This window comes from Chrysemys picta, chromosome 9 (genome assembly GCF_011386835.1).
Source record: "Chrysemys picta bellii isolate R12L10 chromosome 9, ASM1138683v2, whole genome shotgun sequence".
Taxonomy (NCBI): domain Eukaryota; kingdom Metazoa; phylum Chordata; order Testudines; family Emydidae; genus Chrysemys; species Chrysemys picta.
In genome coordinates this window covers 24325305-24344827 of record NC_088799.1, presented here as the reverse complement: position 1 = coordinate 24344827, position 19523 = coordinate 24325305, and the positions used below count along the sequence as shown (strand labels likewise).

Below are 19523 nucleotides of genomic sequence, written 5' to 3'. Positions count from 1 at the left end.
GGTGACAAACTTTTTGCCAAAATTAAGGTGACCTTATTTCCAGGACACTTTTTTGGCAACCTTTTTAGAGTCAAAAAATGCTCCTACAAAAGATGACAGTACCATTTTTTGACATGTGCTGGTGTCACTCCTGTTAGTTCTCAGCAGTGACACATGCATTTTTCTTGAAGTGCAGGAGTTTTTCCAGCACTGAACAAGGGTCACTAATATTTACTTGAGCAACAGAACAGCTTTGATAGTGTCTATGCTCATTATCTTTTTCTCTTCACTCCAAACACTCTTCCTCATGCCAACCATTCATTCCATGTGGGTCTTGCAGAGGGTCTGGGGTGGGGCTGATCCCCTTGCTTCTTCTACAACAGAGCAAAGCCTGCAATCCCAGTCAAATAATTTGGAGGTGATCCCCCACACATGCATAGCTGTACACACATGGAGTTTCCTGAAGAAAGTAGTGACCAGGGCCCGAGTATAGACTTGAGGCTTTGACCCATAGAAACTAAACTTTGCTCTAAGCAAGTGAGGAGGCTGTTCAGCCTGTTTTACTTTAAATAGCTCACTAACAGCTGCATAACTCAGTCATTGTTCAAAGGCTTCAGCTCTTGAAGGGCTCTTGAGTAAAAGATAGGTACATGCTTAACAAAATTATACCTTAACCTTGGCAACCAAAAAAACAACAACCATGGATACAGTTCAGAATTTACAGATTAACGCAGGAGGGTATAATTAAAAGGGTGTTGTGGACTATGCTGATCGTTTCAAATCAGGGTAAGGGTTTAATGTGGCATATTTCTTGGCCTCACAGATAATTTTCTTGTCTACAGTCCTGTTAAGGTTATTGTCTTTCTAGTATGTCATCTCACTGTGTGTAAACCCACACCCAACTACAGATAAAACTGCACTCTTCCATTGCTCTTCAAAATCTGGGCTTTATTGGATAGTTGAATAAATATACTTGTTTTGATTTCTTGTGACCCAATCCTCTATTGATCATGTAGTTTACTTTAATTGTTATGGATATGGATATTTTGACAAGTGTGAAGGTGAATATGAAAAATGAAGACACTCGGTTATGAGTAACGCGAATACATTAATCAGTGTTACTACAATGAATACTAAATGATACTGAAATCACAAGAAACATGGATGTGTAACTCAGAATCACACAGAATATTAAATGTTACATAGATCTAAATATAGCCATTTTAATTTTTATTCCCACTACAAAATATAATTTCTCAAAACGATGTTCCTGGGTATGAAAGATTAGAGACACTAGATGTGCAATTTGTCAGACTTAAGCAATGTGACGTCATCATTTTAATAATACAATGTTTCTTATGTGCTAATACATATTTCCTTATGTGATTATAGACACAGGTTTTTATGTGTAATTTATAAATACGTGTCTGTGTTAAAAGAACATGATTAAGGTTGATAGTCAAACTCAGAAGTTAGGAAATGCCAAAATTATGGTTGCCTGCAAAACTTTAATTTGACCTTCTGGTATGCATGCATTAACAATCTTTAATTACATGATCACATACTGTTTTTCCCACAAGAGGACTCCTGCCTCATTCAGTGCGCAGGATGGTTTATGCTTACTTAAGTCTTGTCTACATTGGTGGTGGTGTGTAGGATACATGTAGCTACATGCCCAGGGAAAAGCAGGCTGCATCCACGGTACAGTGTGTACCTACACGCGGCAGTGAAAGGCTCTGTCAGGTAGGGTGTCCAGACGTAAATGTGAAAAAACGGGACAGGGGGTGGGGGATAATAGGAGCCTATATAAGAAAAAGACCCCAAAATCGGGACTGTCCCTATAAAATTGGGACATCTGGTCACCCTACTGTCAGGGAGGAGGCAGTGGAGAAGCTGCCAGAGCCCTTTCTCGTCCACCTCCCTCCATTAGAGCCTTTCCCCACTGCTGGAATCTTTCCCTGCTGCCTCCCGCTGTCAGAGCAGGGAAAGGCTCCGGCAGTGGGCAGGCAGTCAAATGCTACACTGCTAAAAATAGTAGTGTATATGGGGAAGGCACTGCTTTGGCATGTAGAGAGCCATGTAGGGTACATACCTACAGGGTTCAGGCATGTCTTTACTCGCCTAAGCATGCCTCACCATCTACACTGCTATTTATACCCCTGCTTGGGGGGCATGTAGCATATGTTCTCTAGATGCCATTGTAAGTGTAGATGTAGCCTTAATGAGCAGTTATTCATTATTTTGTTTTCTCCTCATTGTTCAATGTGTGGCCAATGTCTTATTTACTGCACTCTATTCAAACCCTATTCTGAATACAGAATTATTAATTTCTTCATTTGCTTTTCAGTGCTGCTCATCAGTATAATACTGAGGTGCTTCACTAGAGCTGTCTGGAAAACAGAAATTCTCTCTATATGAAATGTTTTCCATTTTGGAAAAAATCCTGAGGAAGATATCAATGCTATTGAATCAGCATTTTCCCACAGAAAATGCTTTCAGAAAATTTTCAATCAGCTCTATGCTTTACAATCATTAGTGAATTTATTTTCACAATATCCCTGGTAGATGAGAGGGTTGTATTATCCCCATTTTACAGATGCAGAGCTGAGGCATGGAGATTAAGATCAAAAGTGTCCACTAACTTTAGGTGTCCAATTACAGACACTTAGGATCTGATTTTTGAGAGTATTTAGCATTATACAGCACTTTATATGTTCAAAGCACAGCTCCCATTGACTTCAGCTGTGAGAGCTCACTGCTTCTGCAAATGAGACCGCAGGGTCTCAAGTCAGGCACCCAGAAACTGAAGAACACACAGTTAGTGATCATTGTGAAAAGTGTGGTTCTTCTTTGAGTGCTGGTCCTACAGTGGATACATATGCGTTCTGTGTACCCAGGACCAGAAATTTTTCAATAGCAGCATCCATTGCTCTGTGCCCGCACCCTTCACCTCCTTGTGCTCTCAAGCAAGGGCAGAAGGGGTGGCCTGGACTGACCACCCCTCATGTTGCTTTCTAGCACTCCCAGTCTGGGATGGAACTCTTGTGTCCGTAGCTTCCAGCTTTAGCTCTTCTACCCGTAGCATATTGTAATCAGTTTATTCGTTTTAGTAGATAGTTAGTAGTTGCTTAAAGCTAGTTGGCGGGGATTGAGGGAGTCCCCACCTGTTGTTCTCCCACCATTTGGATCATTTAAAATGCTTCAGATCCTAGGCTTCCAGTCCTGCCTGGCCTCCCCTTGGGTCTTCCTGGTGAGTGATCCACAGAGAAAGCTGCCTGTATTGCGTCAGGGAATCACACATTCCATTGAAACATGAGATCTGCTGCTCCTTCCCCCCTCACACTGGCCAGTCTCTGGAGTTTAGACTGCATGGGCATCTAATGGAGCTCTCCATGAGACACCTGTCTGATCTGGGACCCTCCCCACAATCTTTGCCTCGTTGGCCAGAGCCAGCACCAGCACCTTCCATTCTCAAGCTTTGGACACTCACAAAGTGTGCAAGAGATTCCAGCCTTTCATGCGGTCCACTCACATCCAGGTCAAGCTGGACAGTATGACCACTGTTCATTATATAAACACACAGGGGGAGAGTGAGGTCTGCCCCACACCACAGGGAAATGATCCAGCTCTGGAAGTGGTGCATCCAGCATCAGATCATCCTCTCTGCAGTGCACCTACAAGGGGTAATGAACTCCCTAGCGGGCAGCCTCAACAAGCGTTTTAATGGGGATTATGAGTGGGAGCTCCACTCATCAGTGATCCAGTGGATATTTTGTCAGTGGGGATTTCCCTCTGGGAACCTCTTTGCAACCCAAAGAAATGGGAAGTGCCCTGCTTATTGCTTTTGAAATGCTCAGGGACACAACTTCCTAGTGCAATAGTCAGACCTCTTGCTGTATGCCTTCCCTCCCATCCCCCTCCTGCTTCACATCCTCTGAAACAGGGGTGGCCAACCTGTGGCTCCGGAGCCACATGCGGCTCTTCAGAAGTTAATATGCGGCTCCTTGTACAGGCACCGACTCTGGGGCTGGAGCTACAGGTGCCAACTTTCCAATGTGCCAGGGGGTGCTCACTGGTCAACTCCTGACTCTGCCACAGGCCCTGCCCCCTCCCCTGAGCCTGCCGTGCCGCCTGCACACCATGAAACAGCTGATTGGGAGGTGTGGGGAGGTAGGGGGAGGCACTGAGTGGCAGGGCTGTCGGTGGGTGCGGTGCAGGTGAGGAGGGGTAGCTGATCGGTGAGGCTGCTGATGTATTACTGTGGCTCTTTGGCAATGTCCATTGGTAAATTCTGGCTCCTTCTCAGGCTCAGGTTGGCCATCCCTGCTCTGAAAGATCAAGTAGGATAAGGCAACAGGGATCTTAATAGCACCATGGTGGCCACAACAGGCTATCACCTTCGGCCAGAGGGTGAGTAAGCTCAGGGCCCTTATGGCGGACCTGCCTTATATGATCTTCCACAGAGACGAAGTAGACCCGAGATTGTACCCCGAGCTTATCCCCAAAGTTCCTTCTGACTTTCACTTGACCCTATCTGTAGGGCACCCAAGTTTAAAATTTTTGGCATAGTTTTATATTAAACTTTGTTAACTAATACCTGCTCTAAATTATAATTTGTACCACCTTTAAATTGAGAGAGAGAAAATACCGTGGGAGAGCTTTAGGGGTCACGGTACAGCTGTCCTTAACCAAACCACTGTTTTTGCTCCATTTCAGCAACACTAACATGGATAGAATAGGAAAAAACAACTTTCAATGTAAAGCAGTAGTGGGAAGTTAAAATAGTTTCACACACTTCGTCATCCATCTGGTAAGCTGTTTTACAAACAAGTCTAAATCCACCTGGGCAGAAGACTCCCCGTTCCAAAATGACCACATTTCTAATATTATCCCAGCCAAGAATTTAGTTTTATTTTTATGGGGGCATGAATTGATGTTCGAGGTGAGAACATAGCCTTTCTGCTGGAAAGCAATTTGTTTAAACAAAACTAGATATCAGTATTCTCGGTCTGCTATTTTCCTTCTTGAAGTATTGCGTGTGTTCCGATGGGATCTGATACTACTCACTTCAAATCATTTTCTTGTTTGTTCTAGAAATCTTGGGAAATCTGGACTAAGAGTTTCATGCCTGGGCCTTGGTAAGTAGGTTTAAATTATTATATATCATATTCCAGCTTGACTTCAGTTGGAGTTATGCCCAATTACGCCAGGGCAAAATTTGAACCTACATTTATAAGTGTTTACAGAGTGACTCTTGCATGAGACTATGAATTCCTGTGGACCTTAAACATTTGAGATGAGCTTCCCCTGACAGGAGGAGGTTGTAAGTGTGATGTGACCCTTCTCTGGTGGGTGGCTCACCGAGAAGATGAGCCTAATATAGCTTTCAGTTAATGGAGCTACTCTTGTAGGTCAAGCAGTAGAAATCTGTTCTTTTGATGCTGAAGGTCCAAGGTTTCAACCTCTGCATATGACTCATGGTGGTAGTGATTACATATAATATAACATATTAGGAGAGATCCTCGGTTGATATAAATTGACTTCAACAGCACCTTGGGATCTGGCCCACAATAAATATAAACTCTTTTTTATATCATTTTTCATCCATAGATCTCAAAATGGAGCTGTCCCTATTTATATCTGTTGAGGCTCTAGCCCAATATGTTTTTATATTAAATGTTATATGTATGTAATCACTACCACCATGGGTCATCTTCAGAGACCTCACAAAGGAGTTATCATTAATCCCATTTTACAGATGGGGAAACTGAGGCACTGGATTTTTAGATACAATGTCTGTGTGTATTTACGCCTTTATTTAGTCTTGCAAAATGTATGTTTAGTTATATTTATATTACATCTGATTTGAAAAATGAAAAAAAACACAAAGTTGTTAATTAATCAAGAAGTATTATGCACATTCTGGTCCTGTAGGTACGATAATGACAAAGGCTAATTCCCCACACTCTATCTTGAATATTTTATCCCTTAAACTAAAACACACCAATGAGAACATGTACAATGTTTTGGACAAATCCTAACGTCTTGAGTCTTGCAAATAATATCTTTGACTTCAGTGAGACTGCTCATGTGAATAATGCCAGCAGGATTTCATCCTAATATTCTGCAGGGAAAAAAAAATTAGGATCCAGGTTAGTTAAGAAGTTCATATTCATTTTTCTAGCTGCAAGTACAGTTCTGTGGTGAGAAACTGAAGTACTAGATATCTGGAAGAAGTGAGGAAGACAGCACAGAGAGAGCACATGAGCTTGTGCTCAATTTTTTCTAGAAGTGTGTTGAATGAAGCATTAAATGTGATTCCCTAGAAATCCAGCTCTGCTATGATGTTGGTCAAAGGTGAAAAAAGGTGTTAAAATGCAATAATGTGGATGAATGATTTATAACAAAATAATGTAGGCACATAATTTAAGAGTGTGTGTGTGTGTGTGTGTGAGAGAGAGAGAGAGAGAGAGAGATGAAAGCTCTGTATAGCCCCTTCCCATACAATGATTGTCACTCATTACATTCTTTCCCTTCCCAGCATGATATGAATATATGTCATAACAGCATTTCAAACCATATTCCTCAAGTGATGGAACATATGAATGAAAACCTACTTGTTTCTGTGATCTTCATTTCAACCTTAATTCTGGTATTTACTAAATTAGAGTGCTTGACCTTGCAATCTTAACATTTTTTAACCTGGGTTGTTTAGGGTCTTTTTTTGCATGTAATTATTTATATAATTTCCAAGCTGTGCCTGATGCTAATTACTATCATGGTCTGTGCCCAGAAGGGAATCTTCAGCCCAATCTTCAAAGCCTCTGAGTGGTAATAAAATTACTCTGTGGCCTGTACTGCAACCCCAGAGCTCCAGTAGCTTGTATTCAGATTGCAATCCCATTTACACAGTAGATCAGGGGTAGGCAACCTATAGCACGCGTGCCAAAGGCGGCATGCAAGCTGACTTTCAGTGGCACTCATACTGCCTGGGTTCTGGCCACCGGTCTGGGGGGCTCTGCATTTTAATTTAATTTTAAATGAAGATTCTTAACATTTTAAAAACCTTATTTACTTTACATACAACAATAGTTTAGTTATATATTATAGACTTACAGAAAAAGACCTTCTAAAAACGTTAAAATGTATTACTGGCACGTGAAACCTTAAATTAGAGTGAATAAATGAAGACTCGTCACAGCACTTCTGAAAGGTTGCCGACCCCTGCAGTCGATCATAGCCAGACAATCTCTGTAATTATGGAACCCCCCGTCTTTAACTGTATCCAAAACCCTCTCTGTGGCTGTGCACAGTGAGGCCATCACAATGCAGAACTCTGTGGCTAGTGAGAGATTCAGCCTCCTGCCTGCCCTCAAATAAATGCCCCTCCCTGCCTCTCTCCATTTTAGTGCACATCTTTCCATACAGCAGAACCACAACAGTCCTGCTGCAGCCAGGGCCCTTTGTGACCTCAGAAGAGAGGCCAGGGTGATTGGCCTGTCTATGTCCTGTTGCACTGCTTAGTCTGTTGCATCTCTACTCAACTATCTACTGTAGCTGCTTGCGGGATACGCTGGATGTTGTGGTGAAGGAGATTGGGCCTGTTTGAGGGTTGCTGGGAGAGCCATTTGGGAACCGGATTTTCTGTCTTGTGGAAATTCTGTTATTAAAAAAAAAAATCATCTCAGAATGGAATGAAAACAACAAAGCAAAACAAAAAAACAAGTACAATTTTATTTGGCTTGATCAAATTGTTTCATTTAGATTTTGACTTTATTTTCTATTGTAAATGTAAAATTAAAAATTGAAATGAAAAGTAATTTTGAAATGGAAAATCAGCATGTTCCATTACAGTTTTATCAGAATGCTCAGGTCTGTGTTTTGTAAATGAACTTTCAATGCAGTCGACGGCTGTTTTGCTTTGGACACATCAGCATTTTCCAACCAAAAAAATCCCAAACATTCCATCAGAATATTTCCAACCAATTTAGTCGCTGGCTAGACAGTGTGCAATACATATAACAAACCCTGCACCCTGGTCTACACTAAACAACGCCAGTAGGAAAGTTGGTGGCATTCAGTGAACTGCCCTTGGAAATGATGGGTCAACAGGACTAAACAGAATAGTATCAGTTTTGTGGGGCATCAGTAAAAATGCTGATTCTTGCTATGGTGATGTAGATCAGTAACACCAAACAGCCTGGTTTGTGTATCACAACACTGTCAGTACTCTGCAAAGTGAACATGTCAGAAGATGGGCTGGTCATATGATTATTAAGTCCTTGGCATACACAGATATTTATGGCTACTTTATGCAGTAACCTTGAAGATTCAGTGGGAGTTTTAATGTTTTTGGGGCAGGACTTGTTGTCAGTGATAGAGTATTTCTAGTAGCTAAAGCAGCAGACTGGCTCTGCCGTGAGCGAGAAAAATACAACCTCTTTGTCTTGGCGTGCCACCTACAAAATGGTACTTACATATCTCAGAGGGGTGCTGTGATCATTAGCTCAGATTTGTAAAGTGCTCTGAAATCTATAGTTGAGATTTAAAATAAAGGGAAATGTGAAAAATCCCTCATAATTACTGTACAATATGCAATGAAAAATAAACTCCATTTTGACAAAAAGACCTCGCCTAGAAATAGATCTTGGATTGCTTAGAGGATTTGACTCGTTACCCAATGCGGATGTGCGGATAGTCACATCATGAGCAAATGTTGTCATGGTGAGAAGAAACGGGGGGAAATTATGATAACATCAGGAAAAGCTGCTTGCAGAGGCTTTCGTTCGTTTAAAACATACAGAACTATAGAGACATTTAAATTTATTGCTCTTTTATGAGTGCAGCTGCATGGGACAAGTGTTCTGCTTTAGCTAATTTTGGGTTTTGAAAATGAAACAAGTGGCTGCCACTTTGTTATTGACAAAAGGAATGTAAAAAGGGGACTACTGGGCATGGATCCACAGATCTGGGCAATTAAGTCAGTCGGGTAAGTGACGATCCATATATAGCCCCTGACATGAAGGAGGCAGTAAAGAAAGTTTTGAAATTGACTGAGCAATTGTCTTTTGCTCTCAGGTTTGCAGACAGAAGCATTCTCCTGTACTTTAACACCTCTTCAGTTTCCATAACAGATATATCAGATATCTTTGCCATGTCAAGTGTTAGCTTAAATGACTTTTCTAAACAGTTGCTGTTGTGCTGTTCTCTAAGAGATCAACTTATTTGCTTAAACTCACAACAGTATCATAGTCTAGTTTAAGGTTTACTAAAGTTTCCAAAGACCCAGTAATCTCCTCTAACAGTTTCTAAAATCTCACCAAGATAAAAGTATGCTTTATGCTCTATGTAAAAAAGAAAAGGAAATAGAGAAAAACATGAGACAAAGGAGAGATAAAAGGAGGAAGGTGATAAGGGAAATACATAATCCTTAATTATTCTGTAGTCTCTCTAAAGTCCTGGCTCTCCCACCTCACACTCTCTCCAATGAATTGTCATGTATCACATGCTGCTAATGAATCAGCAATGTCTATCTGGGGCCTGAGGCATTTGGTAACATATATAACAGGTTACCTGAAACAGCATGATATTGGTGAATAATCTCCACGGTTACTGCTCAAAGAGAGAAACAGTTAATCCATTAATCATCCCACACAAGCTTGGTACATGATCCATGCTTCTCATTCCCTCCACCCCTAGATCCTGAGTCACTCTTCAGTTGTTTTGGCTGGCATGGAGCAGGTATATGTACCACAAAATCCAGTACCTCTATAACCAAGTACCAGAGGAGAATTCTTTCACTGTAAGGGTTAGGGGTTAAAGAGCTTGTATAGTGGAAGAAGTAAGACAGTCACGGGACTAAGTCTTGTTCAGTATTGGTTTGGCTATTGTCTCAGTTTTTTAAATAGATGAATGCAAGGCCCAGTTTAAAGCTCAAAAAAGGCATGATCGTTGAGGGTGCTTCAAAATCCAATCTAAAGTGGATGAGCAACCACTCAAAGGCCACTTTGAGTAGCACTTGGGCGAGTAGAATTACTCCCCTATCTCAATTCAGGCGGAAAAGGTCACTCTTTTGTCATCATGAATAGATGTTCAGAGCAAAATGTCACAGTCTCCGACTGTGGAAACTGCCTGTTCGTTTTAGGAAAAGTTTGAGGCAAACCCCAACAAGATGACTGTGTTGGAAAGGCAAGCTATCACTTTAGGAGTGTGTTGGCGGGGAGGGGGGTGCTAGGAGGCTGTGTAGGGAAGTCTGCATGATCAGGGTCAGTCTGGAAAGAGCCAACTCAAAGCAAGGTGGGGTGAATTGTGCCTCCCTGCCTTAGGGAGCAGCCTCTTTTCAGGTTCTTGCGTACTGCTGTTCTGAATTGTAAGAAATAAAGCAAGGTTATGTTGCACCCTTACAACAAGAGTATTTTAGTTTTTATCTAACTTCCCTTTCTGAGTACTGTGAACATAATGACTAGTCCAGTTTCCAGGGAAAGAAATAATTAGACACACCTAACCATGTAACCATGGTAAAAAGAGGAATTAATCCAGCTCACCAAAGGATACAACAGAAACCTCTCACAACAGGCTGTTTTCACAGCCAGAGACATGTTTTGCCATGGAATGATGAGGAAAGGGTGACCTTTTGCTCTTGAAATGATCCCAGGTCACATCTATGATTTTGACTTTGGGTAAGTTTTTGCAAATTAAGGTGATACTGGTAAAAATGACATCATTTGACTCTAGGATCAAATTTGCAGTGAAACTATTCAGTTTTGCACACAAATGCACATAAAGCAAAAACAAGACCACTTGTTGAACTTCCAGCACCAGTGTGCACTGGCCAAATGTCACAGCTGATCCATCTGCAAAATGTGTTTCATGGCAGTTACTTTATTTTGAGTGAGTTAGGAGGGGTTAAAAAGGTGAAAATCCTGGTTGTCTTGCTTACACAGGGCCAAATTCTGGCATTTAGCCAGTAGCCTGTGTTCTGAAAGGTGAGCTGTGCAGTCATGAAATTGCGCATTGCCCTTAGACATTCTCCATTTACCCATGTGCTTCCATAAAAATGAGTCACAATTTGGCCCATAAGTAGTTCCAGAGATAAGATGGAAACAGAATCAACCCATTTTACATGATGAATGCTCTGCTAGACTGATGCTGGAGGTTTTCAGCACAGGCATAACTTCTAACTATCAAGGAAAAAATTATTATTATTCCTCTTCTTGAAATCTACTCGTATTTCTGGGTCACTGAAGCTGTTCAGTAAGACTTCTGGTTACCTATGCTGTCACTGATTGATGAACTCCAGGATATCTTCAATGAACCAGAAGTTCCAATGTATCTCTGAGGGGATGCGAAACTTTTTAAAAGTTAAAACTTTTGTTATAAGCTACTTGTCCCTGATCTCATGAGGGTGGCACTGAGCACATAACTCTCAGGCAGACTCATCATTCATTTTACCTTTGTAGGCCCTCTTTAATGGCATGATTTTCCTGCTCCCCTAGTTTTTCTCCCCCAAATTTAAGTTTTCATTGAACCTGAAAAACTTTTACACATAAAAACAAAACAGCTTGGAGCACATCCTAGCCCTTGGTTGATGGAAAATATACAAAGAATGACTTAAATGTAGTGAATCAAAGGGTTTGCCTACATGTGGAGTTATTCCTGGTTAACTTCATCTGTGGATACTCCGATTCTGGAATAAGAGCACTTTATTCTGATTTAGTTTAATCCACTTTGGAAATAAATTGATAATTAAGAATAAGGCACTCTTATTCTGGAATAAGAGCATGCACGTATAGTGTTAATCAAGAATAGTTATCCTGCTTTAAATTTTCACCTACCTTAATACAAAATAAATTGCCTGTGTAGGCAAGCTCAAAGATAGGGTCACCACTCACCACGTCTTTAAGGTTTCAAAACTGAAGAAAGATCTTATCTATTAGTATATATGATGCAGTCACCGAAAATAGGTGTTTCTTTAATGAATGCTGAAACCAGGAGACAAGGTCAGTGGTGACATTGCAGCCCAGGGTCTTCTTTAGTCTTCTTGCAACAAGGTTAGTTGAAATGACCTTGTTCTGTTTTTTGGGTTTGTTTTGTTTTTTACAATGCCCAAATGTGCCTCAAATTGTATCCGTAAACTTCTTCAATATTCTTACTTTCCTTCAATTTTAAATTGCTCTCCATCTCCACCCTGATTTTTAGGGCCCAATCTGCTTAGTTACAGTACTCTGGTGCAAATCTGGAATAACTCCATTGACTTCAATGGAAATACTCAAATTTACACAAGCTTAATGGGGACCAGAATTTGGCCATATGGGCCAGATCCTGCCAGCTCTTACTTATGTGACTTGTCCTTGCTCATGCCTGCAGTCCAATGAAGTCAAGTGAGTAAAGATTAGAGTTACCAAAAAAAAAAAAAGAGGACACTCCATGGGGCCCTGGCCCCGCCCCTTTCCCACCCCCAGCCCCGCCCCAACTCTGCCCCTTCCCCAAAGTCCCCGCCCTAACTCCACCCCCTCCCCATAGCACCCTGCGTTCCCCCTCCTCCCTCCCAGCCACGCGAAAAGGGCTGCCCGAGCGCTACCGGCTTCACAGTTTGCCGGGCAGCCCCCAGACCCTGCGCCCCCGGCCGGCGCTTCCCCAGCGCAGCTGGAGCCCGGGAGGGGAAGCGCCCAGCTGGGGGCACAGGGTCTGGAGGCTGCCCGGCAAACCGTGAAGCCGGTAGCGCTCGGGCTTCGGGCAGCCCCCATGCCTCCGGACCCTGCGCCCCCGGCCGGGCACTTCCCCTCCCAGGCTCCGGCGGCTGCTGTGCTCCCTGAACTGGGCTCTCTAAGCGCCGAGCTGCCCGAGCGCTACCGGCTTCGGGCAGTCCCCATGCCTCTGGACCCTGCGCCCCTGGAGCCTGGGAGGGGAAGTGCCTGGCTGGGGGCGCAGGGTCCAGAGGCATGGGGGCTGCCCAAAGCCGGTAGCGCTCAGGCAGCTTGGCTCTTACAGAGCCCAGGAGTCAGAGAGCACAGCAGCCCCCGGCGCCCGCTCTAAGGTAAGCCAGGGAGTATTTTTCCCGGACATGTTCGGCTTTTTGGAAATTCCCCCCGGACGGGGGTTTGATTACCAAAAAGCTGGACATGTCCGGGAAAAAACAGACGTATGGTAACCCTAGTAAAGACTATGCTGATGAGTAAGGTTTGCAGGATTGGGCCCTTTGTTTGTAAGTGTCAGACTGATGCAGCATTAGTTTCTTTCATGGCGTTATGGGGGCAATTTTCAAAAGTTGGGGCTTACTTTAAGCATAATTTTCTTCTACTGAAGGAAGCATAAAAAAATGTAGAGAAAAGAGGGAGATACTCAACACAGGTGAATTGTTTAAAAAGAAGTAAAGTAGTTTATTTATTTTATTTTTTTCTCCAGTATTTTCTTTCTTAGAAACAGGGCTGTTCACTGAGGTTGTAAATCATCCTTAACCTCATATGCATTGTTTGAAACACCAAATAAGCATTTTATTTTCTGTTGGGAGCAATGTGTTTATACTAACATAACCTGTAGCATTGTGCTTCAGGGCTTACAATATCCCAAGCCAGCTTTTGTACAGTTTGTACTTCACAACAAACACTGTTTTCCTCCTGGGATGCAGTGAGGGGGGATATGTGCACTTCTCTGACAGCACAGAGGCGAAACTTGTTGCATTGTGTGTTATCACAAGATAAGGCCAAAGCATCCTACAGCTGTTCACATGGTAATTAATGCTTCAGGATTCCAGAAATAATTAATGGCTTTGTTTGCCCTTGCAACAACTTGCAAAACTGCCGGCCATGCCACTCAGGAAAGAAACAGATTGCATATGTACAGTTCACATAATGCTGTCAAACTTGCTGCTGCAGGCATCCCCTCTTCCCCATGTTATGGGGGCCTCATTACTCCAGGAACAGCTAGCGTGATGATTATTGCCCATTTGCTAGTGTTGTGTACTGTGGAGTAAGTGCTGCTTTGAGCTAACTGAGAGCTTTGTGGTGATACTAGCTTGAACTTCCCCCAAAGAATCAGGGAGCATCAGACCAGGTAGAAACTGGTGTAGCCAGACCATCTTTAATAACTGTTCTCAAACTCAGTTTGATGGACAGGGTAGATGGGGGCTGTTATTTATTGGAAAGAGAGCACAGCTATTCAGCATCTGTGCCTAACTTTAAGTAACTGCAGGCTTCCCATATTCATGGAGTGGCCTCACAGCTATAATGAGTACCTAAGAAGAATGCATCATTCCCAAAAAATGCAAAATGAGGTGCCTAAAATCAGGCTCCTACATCTTTCCTTCCAGTCCTAAATAAGGCTTTTTCTACACTACAGACCTTACAGCGGCACAGCTATACAGCTCCAGCTACACTGCTGTAAGGTCTCCCGTTTAGCCGCTCTATGCTGGCAGGAGAGAGCTCTCCTGCCACCATAATTAAACCATCCCTAATGAGCAGTGGTAGCTATGTTGGCGGGAGATGTCCACTACGCTTTTGTTGGTGAAACTTATGTTGGTCAGGGATGTGGTTTTTTCAAAAGTGCTAGTGTAGACAAAGCCTAAGTGACCTGATTTTTCAAAGGCGTGGAGCACCCAGCAGGAAGCATGTTTGAAAATCAGGTTACTTACTTGGTGCCCAAACAGGAATTTTGGAGCTTTAGTCTCCTATGTTTTTAAAAATCTTGGCTAGGGAATGTGTACTGTGTGTGTGTGTGTGTGTGTGTGTGTGTGTAGATGTACTATACACATTGGGCCAAAGTTTGCTCTCAGGTTTGATGTAATTGGGTTACACCAGTTTAAGGGAGCACAGAATTTTCCCATTATGTCTAATATTTTGAAAGTTATTGAACAAAAATGTGTTCTCTGTTTACCAGGAGTTAATTTTCATAACTCTCATTCCCCTTGCTTGGTCTGTTGGTTTTCTCTCTGCCTGAGTCGAAGCAAATATTGATTTAATTTCACATTAACAACAATGAAGATGCTGGGGGAAGTTTTCAATAGCACAAATGGTGGGTAAGTGCCTATTTCCCACTGCATGTCAGTGGGCGTTAGGCATCTAAACACCATTTATGCCTTTAAAAATCTCCCCTGCTGCAAATATGATAAAAAATGTATTGGGGCCAAATTTTGAAACTTTGATGTCTCTTAGGCACCTAAATTCATGTTAGTCATGTGGATATCAGAGACTAGCTGAAGTCAATTGGAGCTTCATAACCTCTAAAAATCAGGCCATATAGATAGGTACCTATGTTTGTGCTGAGGCACCTATCTTTAGGCACCTGTGTTTGAAAATGTGGCTGGTAGGCTCCTTAAAATAAAGTGCAGCAAATAAGCACTTTTCCTTTTGCTTACATGCATTTTGATTCTTGAAGGCTATTAGCTCAGCTTACAAATTCTTTAAGTTAATTGTTTTATCTTTTGCACAGCATGTAATTTCCATTTGTGACTGTTGTTTGTTTCCCCAGTCACCTCTTTGCTCCTTTATTTACATGCATTGCACTGTGAAACCTTTTTTCAATTTTATCCAATTAGTCAGGTGGGGTGCACTTCTCTAACACATACCAATAGAAGAGGGAAGTTACTTAGGCTTGGTATTTGTTTTCATTGCTCTAGGATTTGTGCATGCTGCTTGAATACGGTATGCCTAGGGATATTTTGTTTATGGTCATTGTTCATCTTTAAAAAAATACATTGTCAAAGCACTGTTCAGAATAATTTAAATATTTTATCTCACTGTTCAGAATAACCCCTTCAAAGCTTGGAACTGATCTAGTTTTCCTAAGCAATGTAGTTTTCCCTCCATCATGTTTCTAGTTTGCTATTGTGAGGTTGCTTGTGAATATTAGGTTGCTGGAACAGCTTGTACATATAGCAGTAAAACAAAATTGAAGTATTGATTTTGGGAAAACAATTTCTCTAGATAAAGGTTTCCTTGAGCTTTGCAAAGGGAAAGAGAGAGAAAGAGAGAGTCCCCAGTGGTGACATTTGGAATCAGGAAATGTGGAGGTGGATTCAGGACTGGATTTCAAGCCCCCAAAATTCAGGGGCCTTTTGGATCTGGGGTTCTTGTATAGGCTCATATCAACTCTTTAACTAGAGAAGGGTCCATGCCATGAAGTCTGGATCTGGAACTTTTCCCAAGTTTGAAAATATTCTGAGCCTGGTCCCATTATGAGCTCACATTGCAAACTTCAGATCTGGATCCATTTCAGACATCCTCAAACACACGCAGGAGGTTGAATCAGAGCAGGGGTAGGCAACCTATGGCACGCATGCCAATGGCAGCACACAAGCTGATTTTCAGTGGCATGCACACTGCCTGGGTGCTGGCCACCTGTCCGGGGAGCTCTGCATTTTAATTTAATTTTAAATGAAGCTTCTTAAAAATTTTAAAAACCTTATTTACTTTACATACAACAATAGTTTAGTTATATATTATAGACTTACAGAAAGAGACCTTCTAAAAACATTAAAATGTATTACTGGCACGTGAAACCTTAAATTAGAGTGAATAAATGAAGACTCGGCACACCACTTCTGAAAGGTTGCCAACCCCTGAATCAGAGGATACAGTGTGGGCCTCTCCCTACTGCCTAGCTTAGTTCTTAATAAGCATGTGTGATGTTTTAATGTTTGTAAATGCACTTAGAGATGGTGTAGCAGATCCATCTTACACATCAGAAAAATAAAGACAAATGAATTACTATTTATATTATAGCACCCAAAGAGACCACACCTCTCAGGACCCCATTGAGTTAAGTGTTGTGCAAACACACAGGGAGATAGGATCCCTGCCTTACAATCCAAGGCCTTGATCGTGCAGTGAGAACTGTGTGGCCAGAACTCTGGTCCCACAAGGCGTCCCATTGCACCCACGTGGTTCTCCTTGCAGGAATGGAGCTTATGAAGATAAGCAACATAGACAAGGCAGAGTAGAGGAATGCAGAAAAATATATACAATTTTACATATATTTGCAAATTTTAAAAAACATAAATAGAGAAATTCTCCCCCTCTTCCCCTTGAGCTAATATTATTTGGCAAAATGTGTGTGTATGCATCATGGCGAAGTGGGTCCTGAGAAATCTTTTGGAACTTTTGTTTAGATATACAAGGATTCATTTTAAGCCAAGAACTACAGTATTAATTCTGATTAGATTTTATTGGAAAGCTAGCTGTGGAACTGGAGTATTGAAGCAAGCACATATTATCATATCTGCACTGCAGTACTGTGAATTTACCCTAGAGCAATTAGCCATTTCTGAAGTAAACAACAAAAAGAGAATTTGCCCGTCAGGTTAGCGCAGATGAAACATTTCCAACATTCATGCTAATCTCCATATGTCTAAACATTTGAGTTTTTCTTCTCTAGTACTTCTTTCCTCAGTGGGACACGATTTATAGTATAGATTCATGGTTATCTATACTCAGAAGAGAATCTCTAATCCACAAAGTATATAAATAAGTCTGTTGTTCTCTTACCTGTATTTGAGACATACACGCATATGTCAACAGTAACTTACACTTAGACTGTAGTGGTAATAAAGATTAGTTAGAAGGACACTCAAGATATTTGTCATAGTTTTTTGCTATTTGAAGCTTTGACATTGAAGTCTGCTTCCATTTGGATTTCCCCCCTGCATAACAGATGCATTGGGTTGCCCACAAATTAATAAAACTGATTTTCTTTTTTAACTTTATTATTATTTGGGATGAGAGCCCTACTGTGATAAGCACTGTACAAACATAGTAAGAGACTGTCCCTTTCCCGAAGTGTAGTATAACTGGACAAGCTGGCAAAGGAGAAAGTAAGTATTAATATCCCTGTTTTTCAAATGGAGAACTGAGGCACAGAGAAGTAAATGACTTGCCCACGGTCACACAGGAAATCTGAGGCAAAGCTGGGAACTGAATCCAGATCTTGTGAGACCCAGTCCAGCTACGCTAAACCCAGAATTAGAGGTTCCTGGAAATGGTCAGTGTATTCAGTGAACATTTTTGAAAGAAATGAAAAAAACCACACCCAATTTTGGTTTTTTCATAGAACTGGAAAACTTCACAATTTTTGTTTAGAAAAAAATTATTTCCAAAACAAATTCAGAACAGAAAAATGTCAGCCTTCTCTACTCAAGATCATTCTTCCTCTGTCATTTTCTTATCAAGAAACACGTTGTTTGTTCTTGGGGTAAAAAAACCTCTAAATTTACTTTTCTGTTGAAGTTTCAAGAAGATAAAAGAAAAAATATGAAAACAAATATCAAATATATATATATATATATATATATATATATATATATACACACACACACAATATAGCAGGTGACATTTTAAGCTCATAGACCTGCCATGTGTAAGGGTTTTCAGACTTGTGGGGTAGAGAGGGGTAATTTTAAATCATGCCAAGTAATTTTATTAAAAAAAAACAAAACTAAAATATTTAGTTTAGAGAAACAGGAAATGAGAGGACAGCTCTTACTGTTTCTCTTATTGCCAATTCAGGGATGTGACTCCCACTATTTTAGTCACAGAGGCTCATTTATATATCGTAGGGACTCTGTTTAAAACCAAGCAAAATAATCACAATTATTAACTATGGCAATTTTGCTATTAAAAAAGGGAAAAGACAACATTAAACAAAACAACACAAATGATATGCAATGCTTCTTTTCATTAAATCTCTCCTGCATGTTTCTCTGTGGAGTGCTTTTAACAGACATTACCACTTGAGTGAACTGCGTCTGGGGAGGCGTTCTTCATGTGTTAAATTCAAACCAAAGTATACTGTTTCCCCAAATTATTGTGAATCCAGTTTTAGTATCTAATTAGATAACAACTAAACTGTTTATAGTTAGGCAAAATAATTTGTTTAAGGACAGGTGAACCTTGTTGGTTATTATTAATAACCAGACAGTTTGTGATTGGGCAAAGTAAACAATGTTAACTAAATCCTATGAAATCGAAGACAATATTTAAATGAGTTATTCAGAAGATGCCATTTAAGGAGCTGTCATAAGAAACACCAATTAACAAATATTTAAATCCTGTTAAATCCCATTATTTCTCTATTTACCAATATTTAGCCTCTGTCTCCTCTCCAGAAATAAATGGGTCTCACCATTTGGTGATTAAAGGAGAAATGGTTGGAATTTTAATTTACAACAGCATTTCTGTATACCAATAAAATCATTACAAGAGCTTTAAAATCTAATCCCTAGTTAAGTAACTTAGTTAACTTGATCCCACTAATTCATGTTAAAGTCTTGGGGAAGTTTTCCTTGGGTTGGCTTCTTTTTGATTTGTCTTAGCTGTCTTTGGTAGCTTGTTTGTAGAGAGGTACAGGATAAGTTGTGGAGTGCTTGCTGTGTGAGCAGGGTAGCAGAGGGTGTGTGTGTGTGTGTGTGTGTGTGTGTGTATGTATATATATATATGAGGGATGCTCACTTCAGAGTTTATACGCTTCTCCTTCCTAATTTCATGGAATTTTAGGAGAAATCACCTATTTTGTGCTTGTTTAGTATCAAAGTTGGTTGCTGTTATCCTTTTATT

General features: G+C 41.1%; 1 protein-coding gene across 8 annotated transcripts in view; it reads left to right on the top strand.

Annotated features, from left to right (window-relative positions):
• KCNAB1 (potassium voltage-gated channel subfamily A regulatory beta subunit 1) overlaps positions 1-19523 on the top strand; it is a 262161-nt gene that overhangs the window by 166649 nt on the left and 75989 nt on the right. For all 8 annotated transcript variants that reach the window (XR_002888305.3, XM_065557858.1, XM_065557859.1 and 5 more), the window contains one exon: positions 5074-5117. Coding sequence is in view for 7 of the 8 variants with exons in the window: in XM_065557858.1 (XP_065413930.1) it covers positions 5074-5117 (44 nt within the window). In the remaining variant the exon portion in view is untranslated. The remainder of the gene's footprint in view (positions 1-5073; positions 5118-19523) is intronic.